The sequence below is a fragment of the Pelobates fuscus genome, chromosome 1, assembly GCF_036172605.1.
Source record: "Pelobates fuscus isolate aPelFus1 chromosome 1, aPelFus1.pri, whole genome shotgun sequence".
In the NCBI taxonomy this organism is placed as follows: Eukaryota; Metazoa; Chordata; class Amphibia; order Anura; family Pelobatidae; genus Pelobates; species Pelobates fuscus.
This window is the reverse complement of record NC_086317.1, coordinates 397,990,167-398,010,183: the sequence shown is the minus strand read 5'-3', so window position 1 is coordinate 398,010,183 and position 20,017 is coordinate 397,990,167. Positions and strand designations below refer to the sequence as shown.

Here is a 20,017-nt window from a genome sequence, read left to right as displayed (position 1 = left end):
TCGTATTTCCGTATTTCAGTAAATACCGATTATTGTGTTACCTCTCCTGCCACAAAAAGTTTTTCAATTACGAGGTAGATCCGTGCAGCTGCTGGGCTCTACAGAAGTACCAGGCTTTACTTACCGCGACTGATACCCTGCCTGTTTGACTGGCGGCCTGCTGTGGGATGAGCCAGGAGCTGCGGCCAACCTCCCAGGTGAGAACCAGCAGGATGATTGGTGGTTGAGTCCCGTATCTCCACCCTCCCTGGACCGGTGGGGGTCATCCTGTTACTCGCTACCACACCAATTGTTATCCCGATGCTATTTACCTGAACCGACTCCTGCACGACGCTCCCGCACCCACAAGCTTTAAGTATGTCCAAGATGGCGATGCGCTCAATTTTCAGACCAGCACCACTCCGCAGCATCCGGGGGCCAACCACTACTACTTTGAACGATCCCTACAGCATTTGTATGCCATATTTGCACAGTTCATAACAGAGCTGGAGAGACGTACAGCAAAAGCATCACATCAGTCACAGAGGGAGGTTTGGAGGAGGGGGTGACCTGTGACTCCTGCTTCTACCCATGCTAGCCCACGTGGGCCAAAGGCCACCAGGGGCATGGCCCCAAGGCATCGACTGCTTCGGCGGAGGGCTGTTCGCTACAGGTGGCGCAAGACCATCACAGTCATCTGTGTCTCCCTGAGGGAGAAGGACTGGGACTGTTGGAGCCACCTAGTCCGCGGCTTGAAGATGCTGGCCTCAGTCAAGGCCTGGGGCTGGAAGGAGGTTCCCATCCACTCACACTATTCCTCCACCTGCGCTGGCCCTCTTGTGCTGTCACTGTTTCATAGACATGCCCCTACTCGCGGTATAGCAAGTAGGGTCAAAATTTACTAATACTAAGTAATTTTTACTTAGTATTAGTAAATTTGGCTGAAAGACCAATTTAGGTCTTTCAGCCTTTTGGTAAATAACTCCCTAATACCGTGGGAATTAGGGAGTTATCTACTAAGCGGCTGCAAGAGAAGTCCCGAAGTGCCGAAATTCTGAAGGTCCGAAATTCAGAAGTGCAGAAGTTGCCGAAGTTCCGAAGTATCGAAGTGCCGAACCAAAATCTTTCCCCATGCACGTCCCTAATCCTGATTTATTTTGTTTTGCATGTCTCGTATCACATTAAGTGCAGTTTTCTCCTTCTCATGGCCATGCAATAGTAGATTTTGCTTGCATAAGCTTGTGCTTGTTGCCTTATAACAAAAAAAAGTGCAATGTTCCTGATGCCATAATGTCATATTATGTCTAAAGATTTGTTTGCACCAGCTGTTGTTGCAGTGCAAATCTGCTTGTTTAATCTCTGCATGAATAAAATAAAGAATTTAAAAAAAAAATCTATGAGAATTTTTCTAACAGATTGTGAATATTTGGAAATCTTATTCAAAAAAATGTATATATAGGCCTAGATCTTTAATAAAATTGTAATGTATAATTTATAAGATAAACAAATATATTATGTTTCATTGTGACTTGCTTGTAACTAGACGTGAAATGCATGGGTTATTAACCCCTTAAGGACACATGACATGTGTGACATGTCATGATTCCCTTTTATTCCAGAAGTTTGGTCCTTAAGGGGTTAAACTTAGTCATCTGCTGGTGAAAGGGATTTAGAAATCTGTTCTTTTTCATCTTCATGAATATATATTTATTTCTATATGACAATTTACTGTTTACTGATAAGGTTATGAAAACGAGTTTAATATAATTCAATGACCTAAACTGCATCATAACACTGTTGTAAAATGTGTCCATTGCCAAATATACTGTTAACTTATTTAATGTGTCTTACCATTATCCACATTCATCTTCTGGTATGGAAGCAAGCTGCTGCTGGAAGAACTGCTCTGTGAGGTGGTACATGGGTTGGCAAAGCTAAACAGATAAAAGCATGGTCAGATAATACCTTGTCAAGTATTTAATGATTCCAAGTTGGAGTCTTGGAGCCTTTTATACATACTGGTCTTTACAACATAGGGCTCAGACAGATTTCTCAGACTGTACTGCAGTGTGCTAAGTGCAATTTGAGTGATAATTGACTGATAAATGTATAAGTTTAGAAGTACTTACAATGTTTCATTGGTAGGACTGGATGGCCTCATGTAAATATTTTGGTAGTTCTGAAAGAGGTTGTTTGTGTAGCTAACTGAATCAGAATTACGGACGCCATAGTGATTGGTAGGAGAGGATGCAGGGTAATGTCCAGGTCGGATGGGCTTTGCTGTAAATTATACAAAAGATCTTCAGACAATATACCATACATAGAATAGATAATATATGACCAAGTGACTCGTGCTTACCAATCTGTGCAGTGTGCGTGCGTCTCACTGTGTTCTTGTAGCGCACAGCCTCCTTAATCCGATCCACTTCCTGCTGATATCTTCTCTTGTCTTTCATAGCACCTTCTTTGGCCTCCTTCAGTGCACCCTCCAGGGCCTTAACTCTCTCAGCTGTAGCCCGAAGACGTTTTTCCAGTTTAGGAAGCTCACAACGAAGATCTGCATTGTCACGAACCAGCTTGGAGACACCATGCAGAAAGGTCAAAAATAAACAAGATAAATGCTTGACCCTTTGCAATAATATATATATATTTTGTGATATTTACGTATCAGTCAAGAGATACAATCAAGATCTACATGTGTACAAGCTTTATTAAAAAGAGTTATGGAAGGATTTTGGTATTCATCTTCTATTCCATTTAGCTACTTTAAGATTACATTATTTTCACCACCTGCTTCTTGAAATAACCCCTTAGGATGGGGTTGAAACTCGGTGGAATTTTCCCTTTTTAATGGTTTTCATCCATAAAGGTTCATGATTATATCACATAGGAGAACGTATGTCAGGGCGACTCTTTTAGCATAGCTACAGGACCACCCAAATGCTATGTCAGCTCTCTACAAATCTTTAATAACTTGGGTCGCAAATATAACTCAGGTAATTAAAGACATGCTATAAATAAATAAAACTCTAATCTTTTTAATTTGGATTTTCTGCTTCCTTTGGATCAACTGTAGAAACAGGTGTGTGGAAGGGCGAGTTTGATGGACCTGAGTGTTTTTTAGTCCTTCAGGTGAAATGTCTGGATTGGATTGCATGCATTATATTGACTAACATATAATATACTAGGTCATATTATCAAGTTTACCCAAGCAGCATGCAAACATAGCAGAGATAGTATGCAAAGAAGCCAGCGTCGGCAAATGTTAAGGAAACCCAATGGATGAATGTTGCTTAACAGACAGCCATAGACTAAAAGCAACATTAACAATACTGGCAAAGAGACAGAACAAGACAGACAAGTAGAGTCCCAGAAATATATCTTTGGCTTTATTCTCTTTCCTCCCAAGTTTCACATCCCCAGTTTTTCAACAACAAAGAGCCACTCTTATCTGTTCCATCACTGTGTGTTCCATCACATGTCCTTACCTGTCATAATGGTAAAGTTTCCCTGTTGCGTTTATAGTGAGGAGAACTCTGCTAAGGCTCTCCCTTTTTGCTGGTTGTTGACAAAGGTCTGAGATAATGTTCCATGTATATCATACATAAATGTACCATACTTAATTTTTAATCAGGCATTTTATTAAAACATGCATCCTTCAGGATAGCACTGATTTAGACGGAGCCCTGCAATACATTCTTTTGTAAGTTTATCTAGTGGTTGGCATCTTGCAAAAATAATAGTTGTGTACAAGGCAGACTTGTACCCTTTGGCATCCTAGTGTCCCAACGAGACAGGGAATATGTTGGGACAATACCCCCTGTGACAAAAGCAACTTCGCCACTGGGTCTTGGAGGGGACTACTGGCCAGCCTTTTACCCTGTGACAATGGCACCTTTAATTTATTTTGGCTGAGAGACCCTAATTGTGCCTATTGGCACTTTAAACATTGGTTCTTCGAACTCCCGAACAGTCTAAGTGGCCGACATTCGACATTCGAACACGTGGTGGCGGCCATCTTGTTCGCATGGACTAAAACCGCAAATAGACTTCAGGGGGAGGGGGGGCGAATGCCCTGAAACAATTTTCGGCATGAAAACCTTGCGGTTCCCGGTCGGTCCTCCAGCGGCACTTAGCCTCGAATCTATGGAACTGTTTTGGGCATGAAATCCTGGGTTCGCCTGGGCAAAAATATGACTTCCATAAAATTTCTGAACCCCTGATCTGATCTGGGTGATTTTTGGATATGTTGTTCACCCAGATCAGATCTATCAGATTTATGGGGATATGTTATGTTTTGGGGTGTTCTCTAGACTTTGTTTTTTCTGCCTATGGATAATTAGGTTTATGCATTAACTACCTTAATTATATCACAGGCAGAGGGGAGGGATTGTTTAATGTATGTGGGAGTGTCAGACATTGTTATACTGTTCTTATTGGTCTGTACAGTTTGTAATGCTGTGTTCCATCAGGTCCAGGGGATGTGCCTCTGGCCGGAGGAATTGTATATAAGCCAACCTGTACCAATAAAGCTTCATGAAGCATCCCTTCATGAAGTTTTGGCTCATGTTTGGGGGATTGGAGAACTACCTGCACTCTCGGGATTGCTATAATCACTATACTCCCCAGAGTATAATCACTGAGCTCTTGTAAGAGCTTGTTCCTGTTCCTGCTCTCTGAATTAAGAGAGGTCTGCCTACTGGAAGCTGGACCCTGGTCTTGGGTCCAGAGTGGGTGGAAGATGGCGAGACCCCAACCAAGCTGCGGCGGTTTGTGGGGTCTGCGGTGGTTATGGTGTCTAGTGGAGTGCTTGGAGCCCTTTGGGAAGCACTAGGAGAATCCGCCAATGGAGGTACCCAGTCGGGGTGCCAGGCAATCCGTTACACCCCCCTCCACTCCCCGGAACACTACACATACTGTTAAGGTAACTTGCTGCAGTTAAACAGCATTTGTGATCAATTTACCTCCCTGATATATTTTCTTAGCGTAGTAAAGACACACTGACATACATACATAGACACAAACTGATATGAAAACAAAGAAACAGACACACACCATATACAAAATAAACCCGATCACGTATATACAGACACAGGGAGTCATAAAAAGACATACACTGACACTTATACACAGACTGACACTAACACACATACAGAAATTAACAGATACCCATGAATACATAGCAACACATAAACTAACACACATACACTAAACACTCATATTTACAAACAGACAATTGCCAAATCCCTCCCTCTTCTCTTACTTAACGGTCGCCTGATGATGGAGTGCTTGGGTTCCATCATGCTGTCGGTATCCAGTATTGAGGAAGCAGAAAAGCTGTGCACTAACCAGCAAAGCATACCCACCTGTTCTTCCTCAGACTGCAGGTGCTGGAATATGACATCACATGCCAGCATCTGCTTATTATCTAAAAGTGACTATGAGGCAGCTGGTACAACTCTCCCATTGAAATGTTTGCATTGCGGAGGGAGACCAACAGGTATGGGAGCCACATTTGAGAGGCAAGCAAATATTTTAAGCATGCTACCTCAGGATGTTTGAGTTACAGGGCTTGAATATGTGCCAAAAAATGAGGACTTTGGTGTGTGCCCCGTTTGCCCTGCCCAAAGGTCAGCCCTGCTGCTAAGCTTATCCAATTAGCAGTGCTTTATGTGCACAGCAAATATTTTTGGGAATAATTCAATTGTCAGCTTTCTACTGTGGAAACATATAAATAAATAGAACAAATTCATTACATCTTGAATAGTGTTAGTTTTTAAACAAGAAAGGAAAACACTAAAGTTTTTTGGTGAAGGGGCATAAAGGGTGGGCTTATGGAGCTAAATGTAGTAGCAGGAAAATTCCTACTTGTGATGAAGCAGATACTGTGTGTATAATTTTGCTTTACTATCACTGAGGTAACAATGTTTAATGGTAACAACTTCCATTGGCCCTAGACACTTTCTGACTAAAGATGATGGGTGTCCAACAGCAAGAAAGATACACATTTTGCATTGAGTGCTTTGTCTGAAATGTAAATGGCTGAATGCATCTCATGTTATTTTTTTCCAGTAGCAATATACAAGGTGTAAGTCCAGATGTTGATACGATTTCTTAATTCTGTAGCATCCTACCAACAAGGAATCCAGGTTCAACACCTTCACTTGGACAGCCTAAGACTTTAGCTCTTAACATTTGGATCAGGACTCAAAACTGTGTCCCCATGCTAATGGTTGGAACAGGGACATAATTTTCATCTGGCCCCTAACAAGCTGGTAACTTAAAGGAACACTATAGTCACCTAAACAATTTTAGCTTAATGAAGCAGTTTTTGTGTGTAGATCATGCTTCTCAGGTTTCACTACTCAATTCTCTGCCATTTAGGGGTTAAATCACTTTGTTTCTGTTTATGCAGCCCTTGTCACACCTCCCCTGGCTCTGATTGACACAGCAAGCATGAACAAAAAAAAAAACTGGTTTCACTTTCAATCAGATGTAATTTACCTTAACCCCTTAAGGATACATGACATGTGTGACATGTCATGATTCCCTTTTATTCCAGAAGTTTGGTCCTTAAGGGGTTAAACAACTGTATCTCTTTTTCTGTAAATTAAACTTTAATCACATACAAGAGGCTCTTGCAGGGTCTAGCAAGCTATTCACATAGCAGGGGATTAGAAAATCAAAATTAAACAGAACTTGCAATAAAGGAAGGAAAAACTGTAGATGACTCTTTACAGGAAGGGTTTAGGAAGGCTGTGCAAGTCACATGCAGGAAGGTGTGACTAGAGTTCATAAACAAAGCGATTTAACTCCTAAATGGCAGAGGATTGAGCAGTGAGGCTGCAGGGGCATGATCTATACACCAAAACTGCTTCATTAAGCTAAAGTTGTTTTGGTGACTATAGTGTCCCTTTAACTGTCCCAATACTATATTCTCCGGTGCATTATTTAGAGATCCCTCTGATTCGCAAAGTCTGATGAAGGTGTTTTATAGAATGAACCTGATTATATATTACATAAACATTGAACAAAGGGTCCCTTATGTCATTTTATAATTGAAGAATGTGTTGTCAAGCTTGTGCCATGCAAATAATGTTGGAGTTGACCTCGCCTTAATCACCTGTGGCTAACAATGTGTCTTCTTTCCTACTGCTTGCACTAAACTGAACTAAAACGCTGAACTGAGACCAGGAGAAAGGTTACATTCCCAGCGTACGGCAATTCTACCTGACAGAACTGATTTGTCTAATTTAATGCAAAGCGCAGAGTAAACTAATTTCAGAGGGAATCACTAGTGAGCATACTGATAGCAAGGCATGTTGTACAAAGACTACAGATAATACACAGAAGGATAAATGTTATGAATAATTACATGTGTCTATTGGCAAGATATATGTTTTGAAAAGGAAGGACTGAATGATAAAAGAGCAATGGATGGATATAGATTATGACAGGCTATGGGGAGAATTAAAAAGACCATCTATTACAAACAAAAGAGTGAAGCCTACAGGATTGATACACTTGCTGGAAATTGATAAATCTCATAAGGAGATTTACAGTTTCAGTCAAAACTAGCCAAATGTTTTTTTCCAGCTTGACTTGCTTGTATAATAAAATATAACCAAAGCCCTTTCTAAAAAATATTCATGGACAGTAAATACACGCATGTATTTCAGTCTTATACAGAAAATGCAGTAATTGAACCCCGAGATTGGGATATAATGATACATAAGAGTTGTTTGTCTATATTAAGTATTTCTGATTGTGAAAAAGCTGAATAATGGCTGAAGTATACTCGCCCCTGCAAGTTTGTCATATAGCTTTCACAATGGCTGATTAATAGAAATAATCTATATAAGAGATATTAAAGGTTAGAATTAGTATTTATGAGTGAGGACAGAAAAAAAATACATTTTATAAGACATCAAAATATGTTACCCACCGATTCACAATAATCAACTAAATTTTCTATTACTACTTATATTTTTACTCTTATTATTTTTCATTGGCAATTCATATTTGATTCCATTAGTTAAACACAATTGAAGTGTCAATGGCCTTACTTATTGTCCATAGAGACATTATTTATATCATGTCCAATGGAGTTTCACGGGCAAAGGGTACATTAGTAAACGTAAACCATTGTAGTATAAACGACTCCAAAGTAAAATGGATTATTAATTATATAATCCAGATGCTGACTGCCAAGTTCTGTAGCTTTAAATACTGTATTACATTAACATATGTAGGGTACATTCTGTGATGGAATGGCCATGAAAGAGTTAGCCAAGTCTCCCTATTGGTACACTTTTTAAACTACATTAGTGTGTCCATGTCTATGTGATAATGTACACCAGCATCTCATGGTGTTAAGCAATAAATCGGTTAAACGAGATATATTTCTACGTAGCGTTACAGGTTTAGTTCACGTGCGTGAATGTTTTGTTGGATGACTACTGACAATATCCCACAGGATTGTATTTCTTGTAGTTATAATCTTTTATTTCTAAAGTCTGCTTTGTGCTAAACAGAGCTAAGTAAAACTTGACTGCATATTGTGATCATTAAAAAATTGTGTCGTGAGTATATTGCCAAAAGAGGTATAATGTGAGAATCAAAGTGAGTTTAAAATTTAAGGCCAAAGTATCCAAACTTGAAGCGTAGCAAACTAGGAGAATTTTTCCAGTTTGAATATTTTGGCCTCAAATTTGAATAATCTTGTTTGATGACTGGTTAATACTATAGGATTTCATTTATAAGCATCTTACTATCTCGCCTCCTCTGAGATTTTATTGTTGAGCATCAAGGGCAAAATACCATGCCGTGCTCTACACACATATTCACTCACTAAGGACTTGCCCTATTTGTGTTAAACCTATGTATGTTTTTTGGGGGAGAATCCACCTCTACTCAATGCTAGTTGCAAAGATATTATTGCTACCATACATTCTATCCTGCGGCTAGCGGCCCGGAATTCTGATATTTAATACCATCCCAGCCATGTGCCAGTACTGCGCTCTCAGGGAAGTGCTCAGCCATAATGTACTTTACGGAATGCTTCATTTGTGCAGCTGAGCTAAAAAGGGATGGGTGAGCAGCGCTCGGCAGACCTGGAGTGAGGCAAACATCTCTACATTAGAGTCTTTCAGTACCTTCGATACCCAGTCATCCAGCTAAATGGAAGGCAGCAGGAAGGTAATGGGGGATACAAATGGCAGTCATTGAAAAGAGATTGCTTTGTTCTGTAAAACTGTGCGTGCAAACCAAAAGAAAAAAGCAGCATGTAAAATAAATAGAAAATGTGTGCAGAAACCTAAAAATGAAATTGAGATAAAAGCAAACATGAAGCCAGAGATTGCTGCAGAGAGTTCTGGAGATATGCCAAACTTTTCTTTATTTATTTTTTGTTCTTTTTGTTTTTGAGCGAGTGGGGGTTCTCACCCATACAGAGCAAAGGAACTACTTTAAATTCACAATTAGTATTCCAAAGGAAAATAACATTTTCTCTAATACAGGAATATGCTAAACACCTTTATTCGTCAAAATAAACGACTGTGTGCTATAATAATAGCCATACCAATCTGAATTTCAATGCAACTTATACCAAGATGAGAACATGTTTTTGCACATTAAAGATTCCATTGTATTATGAGTGATGAAAGCTCAAATAAAAGATTTTACATGCTTTGTTCACCAAGTTCTGAGAGATCCTTTGCTGTTTTATTTTTTTATTGCGTATAAAACCTGTCTCAATCCACAGAATTAGCAGAACAAAACAAAATTAGTGTATTATAAACATAAAATAAATTAGTGTATCCTATGCAGACGTCCTTGTAACCAGTGAAATGGTCCCTGTTATTCCGTTACAATATACACAATGATTTAAAGGTTTCACCATACTCTGTGTGATGGGATGGATAGCTGTAAAGGGATACTCCAGACCTTTAACCCCTTAAGGACCAAACTTCTGGAATAAAAGGGCATCATGACATGTCACACATGTCATGTGTCCTGAAGGGGTTAAAGCACTTTAGCTTGCTGAAATACTTCATGCGTAAAGAGTGTTTTCATTTTACAAAAAGTGTAGATTTCAATAGAAATTGGCACTTTTATGAATTAACGAGTTACACCCCACTGGCTGTCAATCAGACAACTGGTCCTGTTAGTTCCTGTTTTGGTTAGCTCATTGGAGCTAAACTCAAGAGGCAGCCTTGCAAAAACTTCTCAATCAGCTGTACTGGAAAGTTCGTCATTGGACATCCACAGGAAGTCTGGGCTTCAGATAAAAGAGCTAAAGCTTTTGCAAGCTGTTTTATATATTCCTCCAATGAAAAATGCATAATTAAATCCATTCATGTTTCCACTGGGGGTATATTTACTAAACAGTGATTTATTACTTTTTATTTCAGCAGTCAAGGGTCCCTTAAAACTTAATTCATCTGAGGGTCCAAAAGACACCTATATCGAGAAAACAACCTGCCCAACATACCTACCCCTTAGCCATACATGGTAGTTACTGAGATAATAGTACAGCTGCTGCTTGCCTGCTCCTTCCCCCATGACCTGTGCAGTACGATGGGGCTTTAAATAATTAAATTTCCTGTGGGTGGATCGACATCAGGTTTCTCACCTTCCCTTCAACCACGTGCAGTTGTTAAGGGTTATGAATCACATATGGGGGTCTCAGGTCATGTGTCAGCAACCCGTCATTTATTAAAATAACTTCTTATAGTAAATCCTGACACCAACAGAGTGCACAGTTCTCCAGCATGGGGAGGTTCTAACATAAAAATCTAAGGAAAATTCTACCAGTTTAATATATATCACACAAAAGTAAAAAAAAAACTACTAAAATACGTAAGCCTGACAAGATTATCACAAGGAAATCACATAACATTTTCCAATTCGAGATGGATCTGTGCAGAAAACAGATGCTGTAAGCTTATTATGTACTTAATAACCTTATATTTGCTTTTTTTTATTTTTAAAGACACAACTTTTAAAGCAGACATTAAACGATATAGTCATATATTATATTAACACGTAGAATGGGTCTGAATCCTAATTTTCCACGAAATAGCTCAGCTTTAATAACATTTCTTCTTTACTTGTCACGCTTTAGTTAGGCATGCAAATGTATATTATATTAGCAAAAGAAAATGTGCAGATTAAAAATTTATAATGGAAAACAAGTGTGTCTCTTTCAACATGGCTGCCAAATGACACCCAAGGCATGGCATGATAGTTTTAATACATTCATAATTCATCCACAATAATCGTATGCACAGTTTGTTTACCAGAGGGGACTGCTACTAAAGTTTGGAATCAATTTATATATATATATAAATAAAATAAGTATATAAATAACACAAATAAGAACCATATGAATTTTTGTTAATTGTAATGATTATAGTACAGGGAGGAAAAAGGGGAAAAGTAACATTTAATTTCACGCGTTTCTTACATTTTTATGTTTTTCTGAGATACCCCACTTTCACTCCACTTCCAGCTGATGTCGTATGATGAAGTATAGTTTACCCACTGCACAGATTTGTAACCTGCATCTTTCACTTGCATGAGCTGTGCAATTAGCTTATTCATTCACAGCACTGTTCCCTGGCTTGGCTTAGTGCATTCTCACAGCACAGCTCTTGCAAGTAAAGGTGACTAATGTATGATCACACTGTACATAGATTTGAAAGAGATGCTAGGGGGTCTCAATATAGAACAAAACCTGAGACCCCGTGCATCACCTGGATATAGAAATAGCCATATATAGAACTATTGTGGATGGCTCAATAACCCCCCAAAAAAGGGTTATATCCAGGTGATGCACGGGGTCTCAGGTTTTGTTCTATATTGAGACCCCCTAGCATCTCTTTCTTTTGTTTGTTTTGACCTATTTAGGGGTTAAGCCCCCGGAGACCCCTGGAGTCTCCTTGCGGTACACAGGATAGTGAGTCCAGACTTACGCTCTCCCGTCGGGGTACGGTGACCTAGTCTGCACTTGCTACCTGTTTTCGTTTTGTACATAGATTTGAACAACTTAACAAGGAAGCTTAATTTAACCACATGACATCAGTGGGAATAGGGGGTGGAGCTTGGGGACCATAAATTCAGAACAAGAACAAGAAAATGCATGGAAATTAAAAGGTATGTATTCAGGAAGTTAATTTCCTCATTATTACATCCAAAGTGTGGAAGGAGGGGAGCTCTAAACGGTTTTAAAAAAACTCCTTGCGCCACAGCCCCTACAATATACTGTAGTGGTTATAATATTCAGAGTGAACTTTTAAATTATTTGCTTTCACATTATTTGCAAGCATACCTGAGGAAAGTACAGTAAGACAGATAATGACCAGGAGCAGAAAATATTAGTTTTTTACGTTTCCTTACATTAGTCTCAATTTTAAATTTTTGGATAAACTTTTCAAGTGATTTAATATTTTGAATTCACCATTAAAGTCTATGGGATTGTTTTGTAGATAAGCCATTTGAAAAGTATCCACAAATATTACATCATTTGAAAACCTTATCCAACACTTTTGAATTGGGGCCATGTTGTTAATTAAAATGTGAACATTTTAGTTTTATTGATATTTTTTTCCCCAATGTATTACGAATTAAAATATGATTTGTTAGCAGATGAAATTAATGAGATTATTAGTGATCTAAAAACCCTATGGGCCTTGATGAAACACACATCCGGCTTACAGAAAATTAATATAATCAAACTTGATATGGAAATGTATAATGTGTGTCTCTATATCAGCCATCTCAATCTCTATCCCACCACCAGATGCTGCTGAACCACAACTCACATGATTCCCTGGCCATCTATTGCATTCAAGGAATTATGTGAGTTGTAGGCCATTAACATCTGAGAGACAGAATTTTAGATTTGTGCTCTTGATAGACCATATGCTCACATAAACATGGCAAAACACAATTTAATCCATTAATGACACAAGGTTCGGCAGATCCCATTATTGGGTGATAGCATCATCTGCTATGAAATGAGTTAAAATTAATAATGCTAGTCACGATAGAACTCTGAATAGCAAGTTTGGTATACATACGTCTAGAACTTTAGCACAATACGGTCCAGAAAATAACAATTTAAAGTTAATGGTTGAAGATCCATGGACTAGTTGTCCAGTTGTTACTGTAAAATTGATCATATTCACAGTGCTTGGTATAAAATGGAAATTGTCTGATTTGTCCACAACTCTGCAACTCACCTTGGCTCCCTATCCCCAAGTTCCCACTCATGCACCGCAAGCAACTAGCAGTAAGATGGACCAGCAGTATGCACAGGTGATGGCAAACCAGGCACTAGAATGAATGTCAGCTATTTGCGCCATACAATAAAAAGGAAAACTAATACCAAAATGTTTTTTCCTTTAAGGATTAGCAACGTTTAACAAACACAATAACATTACTTTTCACTGCAATGATCAAAGCAGTGCACAGCAACAAGACAGTGTGGCTTTGTGTCAACGTCTTGCAACACAGATAACTTTCACCATTTGTGGGTCTATATTGGACTGTTGTGCCTTTCACTCCCTTCCACCTAGAATGTGAACACCTACCTGTTTGTGAACCTTTGTAAGTTGCTCCAGGTTGTTCTCAAGAAAGGAAATCTTCTGTTTCTGGGAATGAATCCCCCCACTATCCTCGGGTTCCATCTCAGCACTCTGAAAATTCACAAGAAAATGTATTTAGCCCCAATAATCATTACTTTCTGTTCCAAAAACTATTTGAGATGACTGAACCTCAAACACTGAGAATATTATGAATCTAAATTCTTAGAAAGATGTGTTGATTCAACATGGCAGAATTTATCAGCATATCTATGTAATATAGCAAATATCGGTGCACATGTCTAGTCTAGGCTCATTGGTCAAGGTTTGCCTGAGCTATTAGCAAATAATATATGAAATTCTCAGTGCCACTGTACATTTATGGTATTAATGCCCAAGGAAAAAGGCTGGCCAAAAACTAAAATATAATTCTTGTGGAAATCCAAGAACTAGGTATGGTGTTTTGTCTTTCCATGGATATTCCCATGAAAAATAGTGATGTTTTAAGTTAAGGGATAGAACAAAGGACCAACCATTCTTCTGCCCTATCAAGTACTAACATTCCAGGGCAATATCCAGTGCCATACATTCCTGACAGCAGTAGTGGCTTACCCACCCCAAAACAGTGACAGGGGCAGCTCAATGGGCTATGCAATTTATATATAGCATTAATCAGACAACTCTTTCCAAGATTTTGGGGCCCTTGAAAAAAAATTTGACATAGAAACAAATATGGTTATTCACCAAACCGGGAGCAATCTGCTAACTATGGGACACAAATTCCTTAATTTCCAATTCGGATATTTCAGCCTAAGGCATACAATTCTCTGGGTGTTTTTCAAACAGTTCCTGGTTAAATGAGTAATTCTGAATGAGTGAGCGAGAATGTGGAAGAACAAGGAGAAGGTGAAGAGAGGCATTGCATGAAAGGATGTCTTCCATAACCTTTCCTTAAAGAAAAGTCTCTCAATTGGTTTGGTTTATACTTTAATACTGGTGCTAGTCCTCATCTATAGTAAGGAAATAGATATCCTTAAAATAATAATAATTATTACTATTTGGCGCTCTTATACTTGTAGTGAAGACATTAGGGGAACATCACAGCCTCGATTTAATATTTTAAGCTTTTGTCAAATGATTTCATATTTTCGGATAAACTTAAAAAAAAAAAAATTCTAAATATATATGTTTTTACATATATTTTTTATATTTAGCAATATATTGATATATTAAAAAAAAAATAATTTCAAAATATTAAATAATTTGAAAACTTTATCCAAAAACATAAAATCGAGACTATATTTCCTAAAATAATTACTTCAAAGAAAGGAGACATTTACTGAAAATCTATACCCATCCTTGATCTTAAGAGATACATTAAATATAGTCATTTGAAAAAAATCTTAAAGAAACTATTAGATTGAGTAAACTTTGAGGACTGACATCAATTCTATTAACTGTTTGGCTATATATCATTCCTTTGCATTATCACTGAATAAAGTAAAATATGATCTAGTTTTACATAAGTAAACACTAAAGATTTGTGAAGCAGTGCATAACTCTACTTTGTCAACTGTGTGATGCACTACTTACTGCTAACTGTTACCTCACAAGTCAACCACTAGGGGACCCCAGTCACTTACTTTCTTGACTCGAGATGTGACGTCTTGAACAAAAAGCTTCCGAAGATTGTGGAGGGTCTGGAGTTCACGAGCCTAAAATTAATGTAACATACAGTGAATTTGGATCAATAGCTATATTTAAAGAGATCCAGATGAAGTAGTAAATTTACTTACAACGGTCTCCTCCAGCCCTTTGAGATCCTGCTTGGACTGTTCGTGCTTCTCGTACAGAAATCTATTAGAAATAAAAACAAATGTCAGCAATGTACCTCAATGTCTTTTTAGGGTCTTACCACTCCTTGGTATGGTGGAAATGAATATTTAAAGGGGACCTGTTATGCCACTTTTCACTTTCCTGAAAAAAAAATCCTCGTCAGATTTAATCTATTGTAATTGTACGAACAAAATTGCTAGCAAGTATATAGATTTTCTTGAAAAAGAGCATCCCACCTCCCTCCTTGCAGACAGACTACTGCCACAGACTCTACTGGCTGTTTTCAAGCCCTGTTTCATTCAGTACACATGAGCATGTTTTCCTGAATGGGTTGCTAGCAATATACGGCAAATGATATTGTCCACAACTCCCACAGTCAACGCTGGTGCTTTACTAATAATAAGGAATGGGGTAATATCTGACATCACTACGTTCAATGGGCTGATGTGCTAGCTCATTGAAGTGGTTTGGGTGTAGTGTCCCTTTTGCACCTAGTGCTGCAATGTTAAACATTGTAGTTCCAGAGAATTGCAGCTCTAAGTCTGCCCACAGTGCCTGTCTATCAGACAGCCACTAGAGGGCTTCCTGAATCGAAATGGACCTTTGGTCCAGTATCTGACACTGGACATCCTCACGCTCTGCATGAGGACATCCAGCGTCAGATATATCCCTATAGAAAAGTATTGATTCAATGCTTTCCTATGGGGAGGTCTAATGCGCGAGCGGCATTTGCCTCGCATACACATTAGCACTCACTCGTCGTGGGCTGTCGGAGGGGGCGGAGCCTACACCCTTGGCGCTGGGAAAAGGTAAGTAAATAAAGGGTTTTTAAACCTTTATTTATCTCAGGGGTTGAAGGGGGGAGGGGGGCACGATTGAGGGGGAAGGACGAGGGGTTATAGTGCCAGGGATACAGCTTTGTATTCCTGGAACTTATAGTATTCATTTAAGACAGCAGCTAGTAGCTATTTACCAGTCAGCCATTAGAAGTGTTTTCTGCATTTACACAGAGTTTAACTCTGTGAAACTACGCTGGACGTCTTTACGCTCTGCATGAGGACTGCCAGTGTCTTTAAAATCCCCACAAGAAAGCATTGATTCAGTGGTTTTCTATCAGGAAGACCTAACGCACGCGCTGTACTCTCCCTGCCTGCGTATTAGGTTCCCCTTCAAGGGGTCTCAGTGCTCGGAAGAGGTGAGTGTTTGACGGGTTTAAATGGCAGAGAATTCAGCAGTGAGACTGCAAGGGCATGATCCATACAGCAAAACTGCATCAATAAGCTAAAGTTGTTTGCATGCCTATAGTATCACTTTAAGAGCATTGAGCACAAACAAGGCACTACTTCACCCAATGGAAACGTTCAATGACTTCAGTTATGTTGACTATATTTGCACATGTCTAAGCTCAAATATGAGCACATGCGTAGATTAACCCATACATATTGCAATATATATCATATTGCATTATATATCTTATATTGAGCATTATAAGAGACTCACGTCAGCTCCTGCAGCTTAATGTTCTTCTCGTGCTCCTCACTCTTCAGCTTCTCATAATCAGCACGCAACTTCTCAAGCTCCAACTGCAGCTTCTGGTTTAGACTGAGGGAAGACACAGATAGTCTACATGTTAGAAGCTTAGTAAGGAGATATATTTAAATAGCCAAGTTAGTACTTCAAATTGACACATGGTAATAGCATTAATTTAATATATGCTAAATCAGTGGGGCAGTTGCAAATGGAAACTGCTGTCCAGAGTGTAACTCTCTCCAATGTTGGGCAGCCCCGAACATGCATGTCATGGGTCTGCTGTAAGATTAAAGAAACCAAAGCATAAGCCCTAACCCTAGCCTGAGCCCTAATATTGACAATAATCTTAACCAAAGCAGAATCGCATAACATGAAAAATATATACCGGGGAAACATGAATAGTGGGTAAATAATGCCATGTGAAGGTTGGGCAGATTTCATAATAAACCACAAAACTAAAGGCTAAGTGGTTTATGAATGTCTCCAAACCCCCAAGATGGCATTAATAACCTCTAACATGGGCTTCGTTCTTATGCGCAGTAACTTTTCAGATTACGTGAGTTTCAGGGTTAGGTTTATTCGTGGAAGATAGACTTCAGATGGCAACTGCAAATAAGTCAGCTCATCTTCCATCAAAGCTATATCCATGAATCGTAGTAAGTTTTGGTTTTGTTATGTCTGTTTATTCGTGCATATATTCCAAGGGTTGTTTTGCTTTTAAGTAAGTATTGCTGAGGCTTTAAATCAATTTTGTTTATAAATCATTTACAATTTGATTCATTAGGATTTTAGCATTTTTAAAGAGTAAGAAAAAACGTAACGGCACGTAGCCGAAGTAGGTTTATTTGTCCTGGGAAAAGATCCCACAAAAAAATTGAATTGGAATGTATAAACATATTAAATGTCAAGATGGCAAAGTTTACAGGAACAGCTTTCCCATGTTAAAAAATTATAATTTTTTTTTTGGGGGGCGGGGCCGAACCGCAGAGCTGAGCAGCAGCAGCCATTAACAGCTCCTGCATCACACTACTAAAAAAGCGAGATAACCCTACCAAAACGGCACCTAGAAGCCAGACCGGGACCACCAAGCGATGGGGGAAATCGGGACAAACCAAATGATGCCTTACAAGCGACGATCGACCCGACCCACGCCACTCGCACCGGTGAGGCCTACTAGCTTGGCGGGAGAAGCGGCCGCCCTCCTGCAGCCGAAAACTAAGGGACAGCCAACTCAGGGCCCTCGTTCCCCCCCCTCTGGACCGGCGGGGGATATCCCGGTCCTACCCCACATGCCCATCCAGCCACACAAGACCCAAGCGTCAGGACCACAAAGTCCGGGGAACGCAGATGGAGCCTACAAAATGGCGGTCGGCACATGCTCCACTGCCGTGCACACGATCAAGAGGGAAACGGAGCTACGGTACGACCGCATATTCAGGGCGACCTGGGAGAAGCTGCAGGCTCTACTGTGGCCCCAGCAAGCGGAATCCTCCTCTGGCGGGACGCTGCAGGGACTGAAGCGAATGGGCACAGCGACAAAGGGAACTAACCCCACTCTTAAAACGGACACTCACGAGAAAGGGCCCGGCCCACCACTGCCCAAACGAAGCAACGCCGCAACTAAACTCAAACCCCACCAAACTAAGAGGACTCCCACTGCACAACACCACAGCCAGCCTCGCTGCAAAGCGATGACCCAACGAAGATCCAAAAGATCCAAAAGGGGCAAAACCCACCCAGGCAGACTAAGGGGATGGCAGACCGTCAAGCCTGAACTGACGAACACCGCCACACGGCCACAGCATCGCTCAGCGCAACTTACAGCCAGGACCCCAGGAAGTTTACCAGGCGAGCCTGTAACCTCCACGGCCGCTCCTTTCCTCTGCACATCCAGACCGCGGAGCAAGGAGCTCAGACATCCACAGCAGGGACCAGCACGGAGGGAGCCATCGAGACCAAGCGCTGGATCCCCTCAAACGCCCATCACATTGTGGGGCACCCTACTCCAGCCGCATGGTCCAGCCTACCGACTACAAACAAACCCGCTCGACCACTGCACCACAGCGCGGCGTCATGGACGACCACGGCAGGGCCCTGTACAGCCCCAACGAGGCATAGGGTGAACCATACTGGGGAAATCGGGACTCTAGTTCTCTAGCCGGGTGTCCTGCCAAAACACCTTAAGCCACAGCACGAACTTGGGGAACCGTTATTTTATCTCCCGGCTTGTTTGGTGAGGGACTCCTGCCTGGGGGGCCTCAGGGGGTTTATTATTTTTCTTATCCTTCTACCTTTTTATGTTTACCACTCGCAATCTAAGTGAGTCCAAACAACTTACCTAATCAGCCAATGTTACCTTTTACATGTACTCTACCAAATCGTGTTTCTGCATGCTTAATAACATAAAAGTGTTTACTTTCCTAAAAATGCTATGCAACATGCCTTAAGTTCTCAGCATAACTACTATTGAAGCCTGCATATATAGCCTAGCTACTCTACTATCATTTACTCCAGCATTCCTAGCCTGTTATTTCTAACAATATAAAATGTGCTATTTTATCTGCCATGTCATTGATTGCTATTGAATTGCTTGCATCTGCTGTCGTGGCTCTGCAAGCTTGTATGTTATCTTATGCACAAAAAAATAAAGAATTAAAAAAAAAAAAAAAAAAATTATAATTTTTTACAGTGAGAGCAGTAATGGTTTACAATAGACTGGCTGAGGAGATGGTGATCACTTGCACTGTGGACGTCTTTAAGAGAAAGTGGGATAGGTTGGTTATGTTTTTTGGTGTAGGAACTGGTTTGCCAATATTTTGAAGCACAGTAATTTAACTAAACATTCTACATTTTCCTGTCTTACTCTTTTAGCTCATCAATGATCTTCTGCTTCTCATTAATCTCATCTCGGAGACGGGCCAGCTGTTTATGATGGGCTTCACGGTGGCTTTCCATCTGCATCTCCAGAACCTTCTAACACAAAGGTGCACAGGTGACGGATGACAATTATTACATTTTTATAACTGATTTCATAAATGGTAGAAACAATATTTTTATTTTTAAATTAAAATCTTCAACGTATCTCA

General features: G+C 39.9%; 1 protein-coding gene across 5 annotated transcripts in view; it reads right to left on the bottom strand.

Annotated features, from left to right (window-relative positions):
- The window catches only part of KIF5A (kinesin family member 5A), a 139,903-nt gene that overhangs the window by 20,389 nt on the left and 99,497 nt on the right, over window positions 1-20,017 (bottom strand). For 2 of the 5 annotated variants that reach the window (XM_063427494.1, XM_063427510.1), the window contains exons 19-27: window positions 19,795-19,904; window positions 16,902-17,003; window positions 15,362-15,422; window positions 15,209-15,280; window positions 13,575-13,679; window positions 9,135-9,155; window positions 2,339-2,555; window positions 2,109-2,259; window positions 1,831-1,913 (exon numbers count right to left, since the gene is read on the bottom strand). In XM_063427494.1, coding sequence (XP_063283564.1) covers window positions 1,831-1,913; window positions 2,109-2,259; window positions 2,339-2,555; window positions 9,135-9,155; window positions 13,575-13,679; window positions 15,209-15,280; window positions 15,362-15,422; window positions 16,902-17,003; window positions 19,795-19,904 — 922 coding nt within the window. The remainder of the gene's footprint in view (window positions 1-1,830; window positions 1,914-2,108; window positions 2,260-2,338; window positions 2,556-9,134; window positions 9,156-13,574; window positions 13,680-15,208; window positions 15,281-15,361; window positions 15,423-16,901; window positions 17,004-19,794; window positions 19,905-20,017) is intronic. The other 3 variants (XM_063427518.1, XM_063427526.1, XM_063427502.1) reach the window with 2 other exon arrangements.